This window comes from Varanus komodoensis, unplaced genomic scaffold (assembly GCF_004798865.1).
Source record: "Varanus komodoensis strain SLA01 unplaced genomic scaffold, ASM479886v1 scaffold2, whole genome shotgun sequence".
NCBI lineage: Eukaryota > Metazoa > Chordata > Lepidosauria > Squamata > Varanidae > Varanus > Varanus komodoensis.
In genome coordinates, this window is record NW_025335568.1 from 32700448 (window position 1) to 32720979 (window position 20532).

At 40.9% G+C, this 20532-nt stretch overlaps 1 protein-coding gene across 2 annotated transcripts in view; it reads left to right on the forward strand.

The window, feature by feature from the left end:
* NCK2 (NCK adaptor protein 2) overlaps positions 1-20532 on the forward strand; it is an 81046-nt gene that overhangs the window by 38561 nt on the left and 21953 nt on the right. For both annotated transcript variants that reach the window (XM_044428658.1, XM_044428657.1), the window contains one exon: positions 12700-12941. In XM_044428658.1, coding sequence (XP_044284593.1) covers positions 12716-12941 — 226 coding nt within the window. In that variant the 5' untranslated portion in view covers positions 12700-12715. The remainder of the gene's footprint in view (positions 1-12699; positions 12942-20532) is intronic.

Genomic DNA, 20532 nt, shown 5'->3' on the forward strand with positions numbered 1-20532 from the left:
CAAAGCCGCCTCAAGGATGTTGGTGTCTGAAACCTGCCCAAAGGAAAATGGCCAGCTTATATAGGTTGCTCATGGGAAAGGGGCTGGCCATTGCACGGGGGCAGTGACTGAGTGGTGTGAACTGCTTGTTTACATTGTTACCAAGCCCAGATGTATACTATATGCAGTTTTCCATCATTTTACTCTATAGCCCATGCAGTTTCCCATCCTTGTTAGCCAGCCACAAGCCATAACCTCTAAGACTTTGCATCAGTGTCAGCCAAGATTCTCATAACAGAGAACTGCATAAGCTAATTATCTAAGTATATAGCCAGGTGCAGGCTCATTAGTAACTTCTGATAAGGTACATTTTAGCAAAACAGAGGATTACTGCATGTCCAGTCCTTTGGCCATCTTTTTCAGGACATTGGAAAAACAGTATCTACAGGGCAGCACTTTTACTCATGCTAAGATGACCTATACTTTCAGATGCAAAGAAACCCAGGCCTGGATTTTGCAGCACAGGTCCAGTACAGTGAACTCCTCAGCCCAGTCTTCTAGATCATGTATTGTTTCTGTTGGTCCTTCCTTCTGGAACTCTTATGACAGATGCATTTCTCAAGGGACAGGAAGCCCACTGTGGTCCTTTAATGAACCAAGGCATGTGGTACAGGCCCCCCAGCACATCTGTTATTTGGAGTTTTTTGCACTATGGAAGGCACCAAAGGCATTCAGGTAACATTGGGGAAGACTAAGGTTATCTGGTATATAAAAAAGCAAGAAGACACCGTTAACATTCCTGTCAGTGATTATTATGCCAACGTTCCACTAGCACATTCCCAGGCATATTTGACTAACTGCTCTCCACGTCACTGAAGTAGACAATATTCTAGCAGACACCTTGAGCCACTTCTTCCACATGTCCTCAAATGGGCAATTGCACCTTATCCTGCTAATTGATAGATGGGAATAACAGTAAGTTGATTTATTTGCCACAGTGAAGAGCAAGGCATGTACGGATTGTTGTGCCCGAGCTGGAATAGGGCCAGGCTCTCTAGGGAAAGCTTTTCTTCACAAATGGACAGGATTGTTCAGCTACCTGTTCCCTCTATTTTCTCTGCTAACAAAGGTCTTTGTGAGGTTACAGAGCAACAATACCAGTGCAAGACGAATAAGTCCTTGGTGGTCAGGAAGCTGTGGTCTGTTCTGTTACTGTATCTCTCATTTAGAACTTAGCTCAGAGTTCTTTTCAGGCTGGGCCTCCTTGGAACTGAGGTTGAATCCATCACTCAGTGTAATGTCTGTCTTTGACATCAGCACTGATGTTGTTTTTCCTGACTAGCATCTTATGGTTGACGCTTGGTTCCAAGGGGAGAATTCATCTGTACCCCTTCAGCTGACTTTTACCTCAGTGCGTCAGGCTCTCCTTGATGTGGCTAGGAAACTGGCTGCAAGGAAATATGGTACCAAATGGATGTTTTCCAAATTATTGGAATGATGCGGTTTTATCTTTTTTACAAATATGGAAAGAAGACTGGTGTTTCTGTCCATATCATTTCCCATTCCTGTTCCTCATATTTATTTCAGAAAGGTTACATGAACACTCTTGTTCCTAATCCTTAATTTTCCAACTATGGCCTTTTTCCAGAAGGCATTCACAGGCTTGTTGAGCATATTGCCATCCCCTTTCATATTAAACAGCAGCCTTTCTCATTCTTAAAGGTCAGAACAGGTTGGGTTATTTTTTGTTGTTGTTAGTCACAAAGTCGTGTCCAACCAATCGCGACCCCATGGACAACCTTCCTCCAGGCCTTCCTGTCCTCCACCATCCCCCGGAGTCCACCTAAGCTCACACCAGCTGCTTCAGTGACTCCATCTAACCACCTCATTCTCTGCCGTCCCCTTCTTCTTTTGCCATCTATTGTTTCCGGCATTAGGCTCTTCTCCAGGGAGTCTTTCCTTCTCATTAGGTGGCCAAAGTATTTGAGTTTCATCTTCAGTATCTGGCCTTCTAAAGAGCAGTCAGGCCTGATCTCTTCTAGGACTGACCGGTTTGATTGCCTTGTGGTCCAAGGGACTCGCAGGAGTCTCCTCCAGCACCACAATTCAAAGGCATCAATTCTTCGGCACTCAGCCTTCCTTATGGTCCAGTTTGCACAGCTGTACATTGCAACTGGGAAAACCATATCCTTGACTATACGCACTATAGGCAGGGTGATGTCTCTGCTTTTTAGTATGCTGTCTAGATGTCCCATAGCTTTCCTCCCCAGGAGCAAGCGTCTTTTAATTTCTTGGCTGGAGTCCCCATCTGCGGTGATCTTGGAGCCCAGGAAAATAAAATCTGTCACTACCTCCATTTCTTCCCCATCTATTTGCCAGGAAGTGAGAGGACCGGATGCCATGATCTTAGTTTTCTTAATGTTGAGTTTCAAGCCAACTTTTGCACTCTCCTCCTTCACCTGCATCAAGAGGCTCTTTAGTTCCTCCTCACTTTCTGCCATTAGAGTGGTATCATCTGCATATCTGAGGTTGTTGATATTTCTCCCAGGAATCTTAATTCCAACTGGTGATTCATCTAGCCCCTCCTTTCTCATAATGTGCTCTGCATATAAGTTAAATAGGCAGGGACATGGTATAAAGCCTTGCCAAACTCCTTTCTCAATTTTGAACCAATCAGTGGTTCCGTGTCCAGTTCTCACTGTTGTTTCTTGACCCGCATATAGTTTTCTCAAGAGACAAATAAGATGGTCAGGTACTCCCATCTCTTTAAGAACTTGCCACGATTTGTTGTGATCCACACAATCAAAGGCTTTAGCATAGTCAATGAAGCAGAAGTAGATGTTTTTCTGGAACTCCCTAGCTTTCTCCATGATCCAGCGTATGTTGGCAATTTGACCTCTAGTTCCTCTCCCTCTTCGAAATCCTGGCTGTACTTCTGGTAATTCTCGGTCCACATACTGCTGGAGCCTAGCTTGTAGGATTTTGAGCATCACTTTGCTAGCATGTGAAATGAGTGCAATGGTGTGCTAGTTTGAACATTCTTTGGCATTGCCCTTCTTTGGGATGGGAATGTAAACTGACCTTTTCCAATCCTGTGGCCACTGTTGAGTTTTCCAAGTTTGCTGGCATATTGAGTGTAGCACTTTTACTGCATTGTCTTTTAAGATTTTGAATAGCTCAGCTGGAATACTGTCACCTCCACTAGCTTTGTTGTTGCTCAGACTTCCTAATGCCCATTTGACTTACATTCCAGGATGTCTGGCTCAAGGTCAGTGACCACCCCGTCGTGCTTATCAGGGACATCAAGGTCTTTCTTGTATAGTTCCTCTGTGTAATCTTGCCACCTCTTCTTAATCTCTTCTGCCTCTGTTAGGTCCCTGCCATTTTGGTCCTTTATCATGCCCATCTTTGCATGAAACTTTCCCTTCATATCTCCAATTTTCTTGAAGAGATCTCTGGTGCTCCCTGTTCTATTGTTTTCTTCTATTTCTTTGCATTGTTCATTTAAGAAGGCATTCTTATCTCTTCTAGCTATTCTCTGGAATTCTGCATTCAACTGGGTGTATCTCTCTCTTCCTCCCTTGCCTTTTGCTTTCCTTCTCTCCTCAGCTATTTGTAAAGCTTCCTCAGACAGCCATTTTGCTTTCTTGCATTTCTTTTGCTTTGGGATGGTTTTAGTTGCTACCTCTTGTACAATGTTGCAAACCTCCATCTGAAGTAATTCAGGCACTCTGTCTATCAGATCTAATTGTTTATTTGTCACCTCTACTGTATATTCATCAGGGATATGATTTAGGTCATACTTGAGTGGCCTAGTGCTTTTCCCTACTTTCTTCAATTTAAGCCTAAATTTTACAACAAGAAGCTCATGATCTGAGCCACAGTCAGCTCCTGGTCTAGTTTTTGCTGACTGTATAGAGCTTCTCCATCTTTGGCTGCAGAACACATAGTCATCTGATTTCTGTGTTGACTGTCTGGTGATGTCCATGTGTAGAGTTGTCTCTTGGGTTGTTGGAAAAGAGTGTTTGCTATGACCATCGTATTCTCTTGAAAAAATTCTACCAGCCTGCGTTCTGCTTCATTTTGTATTCCAAGGCCAAACCTGCCTGTTATTCTGGTTATCTTTTGGCTTCCTTCTTTAGCATTCCAATCCCCCATGATGATAAAAACATCATTTTTTGGTGTTAATTCTGGAAGTTGTTGTAGGCTTTCATAGAACCGGTCAACTTCAGCCTCTTCAGCACCAGTGGTTGGGGCATAGACTTGGACTACTGTGATGTTGAATGGCTTGCCTTAGATTCAAACTGAGATCATTCTGTCATTTTGGAGATTGTATCCCAGTACTGCTTTTCCTACCCTTTTATTGACTATGAAGGCTACTCCATTTCTTCTGAGGGATTCTTGCCTGCAGTAGGCATCTGAATTAAATTCACCCATTCCTGTCCATTTTAGTTCACTGATTCCTAAGATGTCGATGTTCAGTCTTGTAATCTCTTGTTTGACCACATCCAGCTTGCCTTGATTCATGGATCTTACATTGCAGGTTTCTATGGAGTATAGATCTTTACAACATCGGACTCTTCTTTCACCACCAGATACATCTGCAACTGAGTGTCCTTTTGGCTTTGACCCAGTTGCTTCATTCTTTCTGGCGCTACTAGTACTAGCCCTCTGCTCTTCCCCAGTAGCATATTGGACACCTTCCGACCTGAGGGACTCATCTTCCAGCGTCATATCTTTTTGCCTTTTGGTACTGTCCATGGGGTTTTCATGGCAAAGATACTGGAGTGGGTTGCCATTTCCTTCTCCAGTGGATCACGTTTTGTCAGAGCTCTCTGCTATGACCTGTCTGTCTTGGGTGGCCCTGCATGGCATAGCTCATAGCTTCATTGAGCTGCGCAAGCCCCTTCGCCATGACAAGGCAGTGATCCATGAAGGAGTGGGTTATTTTTATGCAGAAACAAAGTCTTAACAGGTTTTTGTGATGCTTGTGAGAAGGTACAACATAATTCTAGCAGTTGTTCATTTTCCCTTGAAAGTGCCAAAAAGCTTCTTGACATTTAAATTCCAATTTTCTTTAGTTATATCTAGGATTTACTGATTCTTTCTTCTGCACTTCCACCAAAACTTTTGTTAGTGTCACTGATAAGACTGTTATTTGAACAATGTTTTCCCACTGATTCTAGTATCTTTCAGTAGATGATCAGAAAAGCTTTAATGATACAGGAACGTAGCTATACTGATCAATGTGCTCTCTTTCCATTGACACTTACAAGCTTTGGTAAGAATTGGGATTAAAGCTCATATTTTTATCTTTTTGGCTCCTGATGTACTATTACCTCTCTCCTGCTATGATGTGTAATTAAAGTAGAAGAGGAGGAATTTGTAAGTTGCTAGGCCAACATGTAATGTTCATGTTCTGTTCTGATGTCTAGTACAATACTTTATCCAGTGCTGGCCTCCAGTGAATCCAAGCTTCCCCTCTGCAGATCCCAGCTGCAGAATTAGATTAGCCAGTTCATCAGAAAGTCCATGTACATATGAATTCCAGGTTGGACTGAGTATGTTAGCTGTTGTAGGGTGATTGCAGTAAAAAGTAGGTGGAATGTATCCATGCAAAAACGAGTGCCTAGTTTGGCTAGATTCCCTGGGAGCAAAAATATAGCAATAAACTCTTAACTGCATCATAATCCAAATCTCTCTCTCTCTCCCCCTCCCTCTCTGTGCATCCATATACACAAGTGAACTCTTGGGAATGTGAGGTATCAGATGATCCAAGAAAATTAACAAGGCTTTAAAAATAATTTTCATCCAACTAACACACTCTCCCCAAATAAAACAAAAGCAGTAGTACAGATGTTAAAATATGTACTTTAACTACAGTGGACACCAATTGAAAGGGGAATTGTTGAAAGAAGGTTGCATGCTGCAGTGGAAATCATCTACCAAGTGCTTCAACAATGAACTTCCTGGTTCTAGTTTTCTGGGTTTGGTAATAGGAGTCATTTAGTGAAAGTTCCTTTCCCCTCTCTACAATAAATATCATCAAAAAGAATTGTAGTTCTTATCAATGCAGAGAAATAATAAACGTGTTTTGTTTCCATTGTTGTTTGTTCCAGTTTGAGTGAAATGTTAGTGCTAGTGGAATTAATATTATGATATCTTCATAAGAGTCTAACTTCTGTGACAGATTTCTAACATAAGCATATCTTTTCTAATTCAGACAACCCACTGTTTTCTTCATGTAATGTTAAGGAAATTGTGCTTCATTGTTTGCCTTGAAGAGATAGAGCATGGGTCCTCAAACTACAGCCCGTGGGCCAGATCCAGCCCATCATGCCCGTTTATCCAGCCCGCCACAGAGGTTTTGGACTCGCTCGGAGAAAACGATCCCCAAGCGAGAAAGCTGCTGCCTTGCCGCACGTGTGCCCACTGCCACTGTCTCGCCTGCCACCTCGCCACACACGCACCTTGCTGTCTCGCTGCACACGCTTGTCTGCCACCAGCGCTGCCTCACCGGCCCGTGCCCACTGCCACCTTTCAACTGGTCCCCTTTTGGAAATGTTTGGGGACCCCTGAGATAGAGATTGGCTGTATAAAACTCTACCTGGGAACATAACTGGGCATTAGGGGCTTGCAGTGACATTTGTTGTAGCAATTGATATTTTTCAGTGATTTCTTCTTCAGTTGTGATAATTTGAGAATGCTGTTGTTAATTGTCAGATGGTAATGCATTCTTCTATTCAGAGAGGCATAGCAGCCACAGACAACTGTGTTTCCCTGAAAATAAGACCTGGTCTTATATTAATTTTTCCTCCAAAAGATGCATTAGGGCTTATTTTCAGATGATGTCTTATTTTTTCTTACAAAAGCCATAAGATTCTTGCCCCTAGAGTCCTCCACGAGTCCTTTCTTGTACTTGACGGAATAGCTCTTTCTTTTTGCACCCATCTTGTGTTTCGCATCCATGCATTAAGTACGTCCATTACAACACACAATGTATCGACATATTCGTGTGTTATGTCTGCTCTGGTCATTTGGCAAGAAGTCTGGCATTCATCTGTTTACATAGACGTTTACCTCTCGTCCAAATACTTAATTATAATGTATATTATCATTTATTTTAAGTATTAATGTCAATATTTATTTATATTTGTTTATATATTAACATTATTATTTTAGAATTCAATATGTTTATCGTGTGTTACAACAGACGTACTACTGTGTTTCACTGTCCGTCTGTCTGACAGTCTTAACTGGGGCTTATTTTTGGGGTAGGGCTTATATTACAAGCATCCTGAAAAATCATGCTTGGGCTTATTTTCTGGTTAGGTCTTCTTTTCAGGGAAACAGGCTGGTTTAGAACTTCACTAGTCACTTGCAAGCAGTTTTAGTGCAGTATCTCCATTTGTGAAATACTGACACATTTTTTTGCAGCAGGGAATGCAACTGTGTGCAACTTTGGAACACTTTGTCACCATGAAATCTGTATTATTGTAACTACTAATTGTTCAGTGTTAGAACCTGAACGAATATGGAAATTGGTCTGTGCAGCTTTTATTCTGTGTAGCTGTGTAGCTTTTATTCTGTTAAATTTGAACATGGTTCATCACAGCCTTTCTCAACCTGTTGCCTTCCAGATATTTTGGACTTTATTTCCCATCAGTTCTAGCCAGCATGGCTAATGGTTAGGAACATTGGGAACTGCAGTCCAAAGCAACTGGAGGACATCAGCTTCAGGAAGCCTGTTTCATGTTGTGTTGGAGAAAATTCCTGAGATAGAGAAGATGATGAGTAGTGGCATAAGATAAGGAGTTGAAGGGCAAGAGGAGAAAAGGCTCAAAAGGTAGGCACTGATGCAAAAAGTAGTGAATAGGCACTGGAAATTACAAATCACTTTTTAAAATTTCCCCCCAAAGGCAGTAGAAAAATAAATTATTCTACAGGACTTTTAGAGAACACTGTACTCAAAAGTTGGGGTATTTTATTATAATGTATTAAAATTATTACATCATCGAGGGGCACTTATTTATTTATTAAAAACTTTTGTATGCCATCCTATTGTACAAGATCTCAAGTCTGCTTACAATATTTAAAAAGACAATTAAAACAACAATTGCAATAAATAAAACAGAACAAAACAATAAATCACAAAACAAACAGCGATTAAACTTAAAAACTATTTAGTTTTTAGACTAAACTCATAGCTTGGATTGCAGTTTAAACTTGACTGGTATTCAGTCAGTGTTCAGAACAAGCAATCGAATGATGTATTGGGGCAGTGAGTTGCTTTTGCAGATGAACTTGATGCTAAAAAGTGCATCACTGTTCTGGATCTTAATAGGACTCTACGTGTGTTTGTTTGTTTCTTTCTTTCTTTCTTTTTCAGGGAAGATGTCACCTGTTCTAAAATATTTAGTTCTGAAATCTCAGTGACATACATGTAATTTTTTTCTTTAGCCTCTAGCACATACATTTTTCAGTATACTGATTAGTTTGAATTACTCACCGCTGTTTTGTAATTTATGGACTGAAACCACATTTTCGGGCCAAGGAAAGAGCTGCTAATTTAAGCATGTGTGAGGTATGTTAAACATTTCAAGGATGGTTTTCTTCCTGATTGAAATAGGACAAAACACTAACAAAACACTGCTTTCAGATGTCATTATTGTTGCACTTTGTAGCAGAAAAAGCTAGAAATAATTATTGCATCCAGTTCTGTAGAATGACATATTGAATACATTAGTAATGCCTTTTTTAAAAAAAGGAAATGTGTATGTACAGCTTCTGTGCCATTAGTGGTGCATGCAACAGTCTTTGCTTGTGTGAGGGAAACGCTTGCATTTTTGCCACAAGAGTAAACCAACTTGAGGTTTCCTGTAAGCGGATCTGTTAAACAAAGGATATATAAGTTCTTTGGAGTGGCTAGATATTGACTTTTATCAGATACATTGCACACTTGGATAGAAAAGCAGGTGTTACTTAAAGTTTTCATTAAGAACATTGTTAAAAACAAGTACCCAACACGTGCATTTCTGAGAAACGGTGCAAACAACAAGGTAGGATATTAAATGACTCTTCTGATTACATTGCAGTAAAATGCCTAGCATATTTTTGAAAAACAGAAAGATATCCAGCAGTGATAAATTATGGTAAATGAAGATGGGGAAAGACAGAATCCCAATCAACTTTTATCTGTTGTAATTAGAAAAAAGGACCTTTCCTTACATATTTACAAGAAATACGTAATTTATTTTAGAGAGAATACTTTAGAGAAATAAACTGGCATGAGTTATTGCAAATATAAAAGCTATTTCATGTTAACTGTAGTGAATAACTATATACTAAATATTTGCAATGTATTTCAGGTTCACTGTGCAAATGCAAAGTATATAGGTGTTTTTCCTTTCTCTTCTCTCCACTGAGAAGTTAAATGCTTTGAGATCAAGGGATTATATTTCACAATGATGCATGTACCAAAGGAGAGAATTTTAGGGGTAGCTTTGAAAAGAGGGAACATATCTTTGCCACATGGGATTTAATTGATGTTGATTTAGCCTTGTACAAGTCAGCAAATGGACCTCTGAGCTACTTCCATGCTACAGCCTCTTCTAGCACAGAGTGATTTTAGAGAAACCCCTTTGAGCTTTACCCTAGCCAATATGAGGAGCTGACAACCTGGATAAAAATGATGAAGAATAGAGGGGAAATTTATTCCAGGCAGGGTCATATTTTTGCCATGGAAACATCTGCTTCTAAGGCTAGTTTTATTAAGGGGCTAGTGGTATTGCTGAACTAGGCCATGGTAGAAACTAAGGTGTAGTTTGATAAACTAATAGCTGTGCTGTTAATTTAAATAGAGGTTTTTGTATTAAGAGGGTATAACTTGATTAACTTTTCAAAAACTGAACATTCCACTTGCAATATTTGGAAACATTCAGCTTGATTCTTGTAACTTCCCTGGTCAGTTGTTGTAGACTTAGTGTGTTGTTACTTGCAACATTACCATGAGCAGCTCATTGGTTTCTATGCTTCTCTCATTTGCAAGGATCAAGACCGCTAAAAAACAGGTAGAAGAGAATGGGTCGGATCAGTGCTAACCCTAGTTAAGCAGAGTAATTGAAATGAGTGGGCCTTGTTACACTGTATTGTATCTGATGTTTGTTTATCTTCAGGTATGTTTGGCTCCAAGCATGGTTGCAGATCTTTTGTCTGGTCTCATCACACATAGGGAGACTGCATACTGATTTTGTCATTACTTCCAAAAGTTGGCTTTATACAGAAAAGAAGACCTCCTGTTCTGGTAATGTGGCCAGCTACTTGGGTTAACATTTGTAGGTCCCTGCTAACCAGGTAGAGTGTAGCTCATTTATTTACATTTTAAGATTTTTTTCCTTCTAGATTCATGGCTTGCAGTTTAACTTGTTTTGTTGCTGAGAATGTTTTGGTTGAGTGAGAGTCATTGTGATGGCTGCGCACTTGACTAATGATAATGATGATCTGGTAACTTTTCATACACACACCCTAGTTATTGATAATGGAGAATTTGAGCTTCCCCTGCTTGAAATAAGTTGAATTAATCTAAATGTGTATTGACAGTAAAAGGCTCAAGAGCAGGCTCAGTTGTAATTTTCTCATGGCTAGATTGTATTATTGACCTGTATTTTGTCTATTTTGAAATTACAGTATGTCGGCTGTGTCCAGAAATTGTGCTTTGCCCTTCCATAACTCACAGAGAGAATGTTCTGAATATTGGAACAGTTGATTCAGACATAGTACAGCTGTTTATTAACGGTTGCACAATTTAGTTTTTCATTGAGAAGGCAGTTTTGTTGGTTGTATATAGAAGAGCAAACTCGATGCACTTACCCAAAAGCAAAAGTTCATTGCTACACTCAAAGCTTCTAAGTTGATCACAGTATGGTAATCTTCACAGAACTTGGGTATTAATTTTAGGTGATGCTGCAGCTGGAGTCTGTCAAAACTGCATTGTAGAGTATAAATCCAGCCGTTAGAGAACATGTTAATTTTTCCCATAGTCAAAGTACAATCGTTGGGATTAGAACATTATTTTCTGATGTTAAACTCTTTCTCTTCGCTTCAAGAATGATTTGGTTAGCTCTAAGAAAGGCATACTTGACTGGATTTTGGGATTTTTTCCCCTAACAAACTAACATGGCTGTCTGCTTCTTTGCTTTCTGCTATAGCATTTCGGAGCCCAGGAGGGTATGCCACAGACTAATCTAAAGCATTTTATCACTTTTGTGAACTTTTGAGTCCTCTTCCTCTACTCTTCTGGTAATCCTGACTAGGTTTAGACATCTCAGTGTGGTTTTTCATACATTATTTGTCATTTATCTTTTGCACATTCCATTCTTGCTTGGTTAGGACCACATTGCTGAGAGCGGAATTACATAGTGGCCATGACTTATGTCACGACCTCACCATGGGTTCTATAACCCATAATGGTTGTAGTGCTGTGCATGCAGCTCCACTGTTCTGGAAACTTTCTATTCAGTGCTTCTCCCCCTTTCAAAAAGAAAAGTGCAGAAGTCTTTCAATTCAGCCTCTACTGGTGGACTCTAGCTTGTCAGTAAAGAAATTGTAGCAGGGTTCTTATCTTGTGTTCATGTGTTAAGTGTTAAAGAGGGAAAAACAGTTGTAACTTTAATAGTATGGGGATTTCCTGATGCACAATATCACCTTCTCCATTGGTACAATCATGCATTTTTTCTCAGATGAAAAATGATCATAAACAAAAGTTACGCCCCATGATTCTGAGTCAGGATACAGTGCTGGAGCACTTCTGGGTTGTGGCTTTGTTTGTTTGTCATGATATAAGTAGCTATACACATGATATAAGTCAAATTTACTAAATCATGCATAAGATGTTAATTTAAGCAGACTTTCAGAAAAATATTTGATTCATGTATATGTACTGAATTAAAGCTTATTCCAGTAAAACACGTGAGCCTCTACTATAACTATTTTTGTGTTTTTGTTGGATTTCCTTTATTATGTGCTTCATTGTCTTAGTTCAAATCTTCACATCCTCATAAAAATGGCCGTCTCTCTTCCGCCCCCCACATCTTGCGTTCCAAAATGATTTTAGCATTAAGCATCTACACCCATGCACTTTGTCCAGTAAATTTCATGAGATGTAATGATAAACCTTGAGAAAGGATCAGGAAGTAGCCAGGTTTTTAGAATGTATAATTGCAGGGATTGTGCTTGTGCTAAAAGAAAAGAAAAGATTATTAATAGAAGCACATAGAACCTAATAGTCATTGTACTTTGTTTCTTGTGCCAGTTAAGTATTTGGGGGCTAATTCAAGAACTCCAATAGCTGAGATAGAACTGTGAAAAAAGTTCAGAAGATGCGAAAATGCTTGTCCTGAGCCTTTGTGGCAATGCTCCCTCTTTCATGTGTGACAAGATTTTGGATACACACACAGCTCCTCTTGAAGAGGAACAATAGGTTAAAAGATCATGACTCTCATAGACTATGCCGCAGAATTAGTGGCAGCAGATCACACCGCTCTGGATGCATTCTAGGAGCCAGTGTGGTTTAATACTGAATCAAAAGTGAAATGAAATTTGCTCTATTTGGCCATTATGTCCTTACTGTTTAAATCTCATTTTATATTTTCTGGCTTACTGTTTAAAGAATGATGAAGGAACATGTGCAGTTTTTCAATGAATGTATTTGTTTTATGACAGAGGGACTCCATGAAAGATGACAGAAGAAGTTATTGTTATAGCAAAGTGGGATTACACTGCACAACAGGACCAAGAACTTGACATAAAGAAGAATGAACGCCTCTGGCTGCTGGATGATTCCAAAACATGGTGGAGGGTAAGAAATGCAGCCAACAAAACAGGATACGTGCCGTCGAATTATGTTGAGAGAAAGAACAGCTTGAAGAAGGGGTCCTTGGTTAAAAATCTGAAAGATACATTGGGTAAGTACTTATTTGGAATCTGGTGTTAAATTTTGTAAATAAAGTATGTCATAAATGCCTATGGGAAGGAGTGTGGGCATTGTTTCTGTTAATTTGGTAAGCATAATTTAAGTACAAGAGTGTTTAAATTTGTAAGAACTGTTTTTCCCCTTATAGGAAATAGAAATAAAAGTTTTTTTTTGTTTTTTATCCTGCTTGTCAGTTTTTCATAAGGATGTTCAGAGCATACTCCCCATTTTTTCTTACAAAACTTTTTAAATAGTTCTGATACATATTGGTAGTAGCAGCACTTTGAATTGTGTTCACTATAGGAATGCTTGTGCCTCGTTTTGTATTCATAAAGATTTGCAAGAATCCTTTCCACTTCCATAATTTCCAGGGGCATTAAGTGGCCCAAAAATTTTAAAAAGTTGTTTCTTGTTCTCTTTTGTCTTGTTTTTTTTTCCTTTTCAGTATAACATCTATGTTTTTCTAGAGTGATCTGTATGATCCAAAGTGTGCGTTCTGCAAACTTTTGGCTTCTAATTATTGTTTCTGACATGCTGGATTTATTACGTGATGTACTATGGTGATAGAGATAAAATATATTTCATTTATCTGTCTGATTTGCTAGGAATTCTTTTATTATTAGCACTTCCTATCCTAAGGTGTTTGCCTTATTTTGACTGTAACTGATCTGCTTAATTGATAGTCAAGAAGTTGAGCAATTCCTACAGCTGGGAGAAGAATTATTACTGTAATATTTATTAGATGCTTGTTCCTCCTTTTGCCTGACAAGGAACCCGAGACAGCTTACTTAATTATCCTCAACATCGCCATTTTGTCTGTGTCATTATTCTTTGAGGAGGAAAATTGCGGCCTCAGTAATGACTTTTTCCTCCTCTTCACTTTCTAAAAATGTTTTTGCACTTTTGTTTGTGTGTCCCACCCTGTTTCCATCTTTCTCTGTTTATACCTCTATTTTAATCTTTGTTTTATTATTGCTCAGTACTTTTACTACCTACCAAAGGTCTATTTTTTGTCTTTAAATGAGTGAGTGGATTTACAAAACTGTGAACCTAAGAGAAGTGGCATGTATATTGACATGTTTGCTTGCATGTTAGGGAACATTTTATGGGAGTTCACATCAGCAGAATCTGTATGTGAGAGCAAATCATCGCATACATGATGTGATCTGTCGACTGTTTTAAAATTAGCAATTTGGTCTGTGTTCTTAAACTAGCTTTTTAAAGCAACTCAGTCTTTTGAAGGTAAAAATGGTGTAAAGATAAAGGTTTCCCCATGACATTAAACTCCAATCAAGTCTGAGTCTTGGGGACGATGCTCATCTCGGTTTCCTAGCCGAGGGAGCCAGCGTTTGTCCACAGAAAGTTTCCTTGGTCATGTGGCCAGCATGACTAAACACAAGTATGTGGAATGCTGTTACGTTCCCACCAAAGTGGTACCTTTTTATCTACTTGCATTTGTATGCTTTCGAACTGCAAGGTTGTCAGGAGCTGGGAACAAAGCACAGGAGCTCACCCATCTGTAGATTCAAACTGTTGACTTTTCGATCAACCAGCCCAGTGTCTCAGGGGTTTAACCCACTGCACCGCCACATCCCTAAAAAAAGGCACTTGTTATTGTTGTTGCTAGTCGTGAAGTTGTGTCTAACCCATTGCAAACCCATGGACAACATTCCTCAAAGGCATATCCTGCTATTAATAATCTTGTGGAAAATCAGGACAGAAAAATTGTTACAAGAAACACAGAAACAACACTCAAACATTTTTCTAGTGTAGTAGAATCCAATACTGCAATTGCATTCATGCCAGCACATCAAGAATTAGCACTGCCTTAGGAAATCCTAGAAATGAGTAGAAACACTCATTCGGGAATGGGACATGTTAACTCCTTTCCAGATTTCTTTGGGGAACTGCTGGCTTCCCAGTGTTCTAGTATTAGGTCTTGCTAGCTTGGGGGTTGTATCAGGTTCTGCCTATATATATATGGCTTCATCTTGCTGTCTTTTCTTCACTTCCACTTTATCTAATTGGTTGTCATTGGCAGAGTGAGAAAACAGGATAATGATATATGGACATAAGTTCTTCTTTTCAGATTCTGCAAAATAAGAACTAAGATGTTATTCCAAGTTTCTTGTCACAGTTGATTTTGCCCTAAGATTATTGATAAAGAAAAATGTATGGAAAGAGGCATATATCCATTACTCATGGCACATAGCACAAGATTTATGCCAGCTCAGGTAACATTCTCTCCCCCTTCCTTCTAGTAGTAATTTCAGCAAATTGGTTTAATTTTGCTGGATAACAATGGGAGAGTATATACATCATCTAGCCCTGGTAGTCTAGCAGCTTTGTTGTTTTAAACGAATTATCAAACATGCCTCTTCCTATAAGTTGAATTTTTAACCCAAAAAATTACCTTTTAATCATACATCAAAAACTGTAACGTTTGTGTCACTTAGGGCCAAATGGTAGGTGATCTGGGAGATACATAATTAGGACTAGTGATTTTAAAAAAAATAATAATAAAAATGGTGGCTGCTGGAGAAAAGGGAAGAATGCTAGGTCCCTTTTTAACACACTTAAAATCCCACCACAACTGAAAAACAGTCTTAAAATGAACATTCAGAAGATTGTTTTCACTACCAGAGGAGAGAATTCCCTTTTAGGAATTAAGGAGAAAATTTCTGTCTTACGTACATTTGCCATGTAGATCAAAAGGTTTTACTGGGCAAAGTAAATTGTGCCTGGAAGGTTAGAGGAGGCCAGGGTACACTTTAGAGTGCCAGTATTATGTGTCTACAGCTATCTACCCAGTTAGAAAATCCCTGTTGGGAGGCCAGTTTGAAGGTCACTAGCTTCAGACTTCAGTCAATGGCAGCCTATCTCAGACTGCATTTCTAGCCTTGAATAGCTATGGTTAGGTGTGAATTTGAAAGAAAAAGGCCACAACCATTTTTCTTGAATAGTGATGCCTTCAGCAATCTGCAATCATACTGACAGTGGGTTTTGCCAAATGACATGGCAGTAAGACACACAAGAATTAACAGGATCTGAAATACTTAGGAAATAGGTTCAAAACAAATATTATTCAGAATTTGCTTCTGATTGTTGCTTTGAGGGCTTCATTCATAGCAGCCTTGCCTGCTTTTCTACAATTCTTTATGCATCATTGCGCTAATGCAGTATTTCTAGTCCAAATCTTGCAGGAGTTAGTAGCAAAAATATTCAGACTGCTTGTTCTGATTTCCATTTGTTTGAAGTGAAATGCATTGCATGTTTGCGCACTATTGCTTGATGCTTTTTTTTCACTTAACTTCCTGTTTATTTTGAAAGTTTGTGAGAAACTGCCAGCAATTTCCTTTTTCAAAGCTACATGGTTGGTTAGCAATCAGGATGCTTTAGATGTCAGTCCTCCCCATTTTGCCACCAAAGGAAATGAAGCATTTATTTAAATGCTGGCTGGGTTTTCTGGAGGGACTTTACTCTGTTTCTTCACATAAACCTTTTGTATAAGGGTTTCTGTTTTGCCATAACTGTTCACCCACTGGGCACTTTTTAGGCTTAGTTCTAACTGGTCTTCATGTCTGGATTTTAAATAGTTCTAAATGGTTCTTCATGTCTGGATTTTCTAGTTCTAAATGGTCTTCATGCCTGGATTTTAAATGATAGTTTTAAAATAATTGATATAGAAACAGAGCGAGTCAGAAGAGGTCTCCTGGGCCATCTGACCCCCAGCTCTAGCCAGCAACTCTCACAGCATGCCTACCACATGCATGCCTAGCCTATCCTTGAACACCCTCACCAATGGGGCCTCAACTACCTCCCGTGAAAGCCCATTCCATACCCTCGGGCTCCTAACTGTCAGGAAGTACTTCCTGGCATCCAAATTGAACCTTGCTTCCCTGAGATTTGCTCTGTTGGAGCACATCCTGCCCTCCTCTGCAGGGGAGAACAGGTCTCTACCCAACTCTGTGTGACACCCCCTCACATGACTGTATGTCACCAACAGATCCCTTTGGAGACTCCTCTTCTGAAAAGGCTGAAAAGACCCAGTTCCCTCCATCTCGCCTGGGGGACTCCGCTTGTCACTGGCTGCCATCCTGATCATTCCCCACTAATGGTTACCCTCTGCTTTCAGTGAGTCAGCCATACCCTAATCCATCAGACAGTGCATTGGTCTATCTCAAAACGCTTTAATTTCTCAACCGGGATATCATGAGGCCCTTTGTCAAAGGCCTTGCTGAAATTCAGGTAAACCACATCCACTGCATCCCCTCCATCTAGCCACCTTGAAACCTTGTCATAAAATTCCACAAGGATTGTCTTGCAGGACCTGTTTTTGCAGAAGCTATGTTGTGTGGCCTTCAGACTCCCTTCCCTATCTAGCATCACTAGATGTCTTGCTATTATTAGCCTTTCCATTGTTTTTCCTACAATGAACATAAGGCTAACAGGTCTGTAATTCCCCAGGTCCCTTCTACTACCCTTTTTGAAAATTGGAACCACTGACGCCACCCTCCAGTCCTCTGGAACTTCACCCGTTCTCCATGAGGCCTCAAAAATGGAGGCCAGTGGGCGTGAGAGAACCCCTGCCAACTTTCCAAGTACTCTCGGGTGTAACCCATCAGGGCTTGGCTCCTTTGTAATGTCCAGTGCCCTGAGGAGCTCCTCCACTTCTGGGGGGACGACTCTAATCTGTGCCCCTAAGTTCCCAGCCTCATCTAATCTCCCATGCGTATCTTCCCCATCCTGCTTTGGAAAGAACACAGAAGCAAAATAGTCATTTAGCATCTGCCTGTTCCCTCTCATCAGTCACTGGATCCCCTTCCTTCTTATTAAGCGGTCCCACTAGCTGGTAAGATAGAAGAAAAGGCAACTTGGACCTTTAGGTCTCTGAGTTTCTTTCCCAAGGCCTTGAAGTCCCTGGTGATCCCGCCCACACCCTGCCTGGTTCTGTCATTCGTCCTCACATGGATCACCAGATCCAGTGGCTGGTGACCCCAGAGTGAACAAGGCACTCTATCCTTCACATGCCAGACCTCTCTTGCCTCAAGGTCAGGGAAGCACACCGCCATCTCTGTGCCCCTCAGCAGGGAGTCTCCTATGATGATCACCAGCTGCTGTCTCTTTCTGGTGGTGGTTGGCGGCCATGGCCTGGCCCTAGCCTCTCCTGCAGCAGCCCCAGGCTGGGGTTACTGTCAGTCCCCCAAGTCCTCATCAGCCCCAGCCTCCCCAAGCGGAGACAGCCTGTTTCCCAGCTCCAGATTGGTGCCAGGAGAAGAAGGAGGCCGTGCTGGCCTCCTCCTCCTCCTGCAGGTGACATGCCTCCATGTCTCCCCAGCTGTTCCTCCCGTGGCCCCTCCCTCAACCCTCTGTCTGAGGAGGACTGTTCCTGGGGGGTCTGGAGAGCTCTCTCGGCCCTCAGACACCTCACCACCTCCTCTAGGAGGGCAAGTGTATCCCTGCCTCTCCTGAGGGAGAAGGGAGAACATGTCACAGCTGTCATAGAGGACAGCAACACCTGTGATTCCTACCAAGGCCATCTCTTGGCTTGACATTGGGAACCCCTCAGAGGCCCTACCTCCTTCCCCCGCCCTGTCTGTCCTACAGTACTCTTCACTCACCCAGTTCTCCCAGACAAACGCACACAAACACACATGTACAAAATTTTTAAAAAAAATTAATCAAAAACTGCCCCCAAGGAAGGGTGTCCCTGGCCAGCCCGGGCCTCAGCTAAGGGAAGCAGACAAGGAACGACGCCCTTGTCGTGTCGCTGTTGGCGCCACCAAAGGCTGAGTGTGGGCAGCCTTATAAGCCTCACAGGCCGCTGGCTCCGCCCCTCTGCTTCCTCCTGGGCCTCTCTGGCCCCGCCCCCTTCCTCTCCACTGCTCCTGCCCCCCTGCTCCCCTGCCCAGCTCCTCCCTTGCCTTCGCCAGTCCCCTGGCCACTCAGCCCTCTCTCCCAGCCTCTGCGGCTCCGCTAAGAGCCAAAAGAGGCTCTTGAGAAGTGGAGAATAGAGAAGTGGCATGCCAAATCGGGGCCTGTCATCCTTTGGCCCCTCTGTGCTGTTGACAACAACCAGCTTTTCCTACATCTGCTGTGTGCCTGCGCGGTTATGTTCCCTTCCCCCATTTTAGATTGTTGCTTTAGAAAAAGGCAACAAAAGACCAACCTGGGTGATAAATTTCACATCAAGATTAGCTTTGAGCCATATGGACAAGTAGCCAGTGATGTGTTAATTAGTCAGGAATCATCAGATTTCATTTTCTGGGTTTCTGTCTTCTTTGATTTCTTGTTTGAAGTGCCACAAATTTGCTACTAGTTTCTTTCGTTCGCGCGCGCATGCACGCGCGTGAGAGAGAGAGAGGGGGGGGGGGGGGGGGAGAGAGAGAGAGAGAGAGAGAGAGAGAGAGAGAGAGAGAGAGAGAGAGAGAGAGATCTTTGATGTCCCTGACTGACATGTTTGGTGAAGAGGACTCTACAGAGAGAGAGAGAGATCTTTGATGTCCCTGACTGACGTGTTTGTTGAAGAGGACTCCTACCACAGTGCCTATCCATCAGGCTGATAATTGGGCTCTTTCTCATTTTATGCTGCCATCCTTTTTTCTTGTCTCACTTTATTTTGTTATTCATATTCTTGCATTTTTTTTTTGCTTCTGAGATTCCCTGTCCTAATTATGCCTTTCTACTTATGTATATTGAAAGCTTCAGTTCATGCAACTTAGAAAAGGATCTGAGCCTGTATTACCCCACCAGCACTGCTGCCATTTTTCACCTCCTCAGTTTGGTTCACTGTTCTGGTTCTGGTGAGAATGTATTGATCTATGGAGAAATGACCTTTCCTAATTAGAAATGTAGGTAGCCTTTGAAAGTAAGCACTGTGGTGGGTATAGGGACTCTTCTGTGACAGTACCCACGCTGTAGAGTGTTTCCCTAGAATATTCATCAGTTGCCTTCACTTGTATTTTACGTGCTATTGGAACACTTCTTTAATTTGTCCAGCTCTTTGGTAACGTCTGATTGGTGCTAGTTTCTGTGTTTCACTTACTTGGTGTTTTGGTTGCTAGATCTGGTTTTGTTTGTGTGTTTTATTGGCTCTGCTTTGATATAATGTATTACTACTACTTGTTCTGGATCATTATCTTGATGGAAAGCTGGGATATAAATCTTTGAAATAAATTCTGTGCGTATTTAGACAGAACTAATCCATATTAAGTTTCAGTGAAGCTTAAGTTGCTAGTATCTGTTCCAAGGAGCTGGGGTCCCTATCCTACACAGGTGATGTTGCATTAAATTCACTAATAAAATATTTGCAAACCTATGACTGCCATTTATTTATTAAAAACTACCTTATTTGCCCAGAAATCTGTCAAATGGTATGCAGGAATTTAATAAAGCCTGCCACATTATAATATTTGGAATCTTTTGATATGGCTCTCAAATGGTATTTATTTATAGATACCTTGGCAGACATCACTGAGCGAGAGCCAGCATGAAGTTTGATAGGCATTCTGTAAATAATATAGATCGACATAAAATGATAATCTCCTTCATAAAAATAAATAATAAAAATAATCATAAAAGTA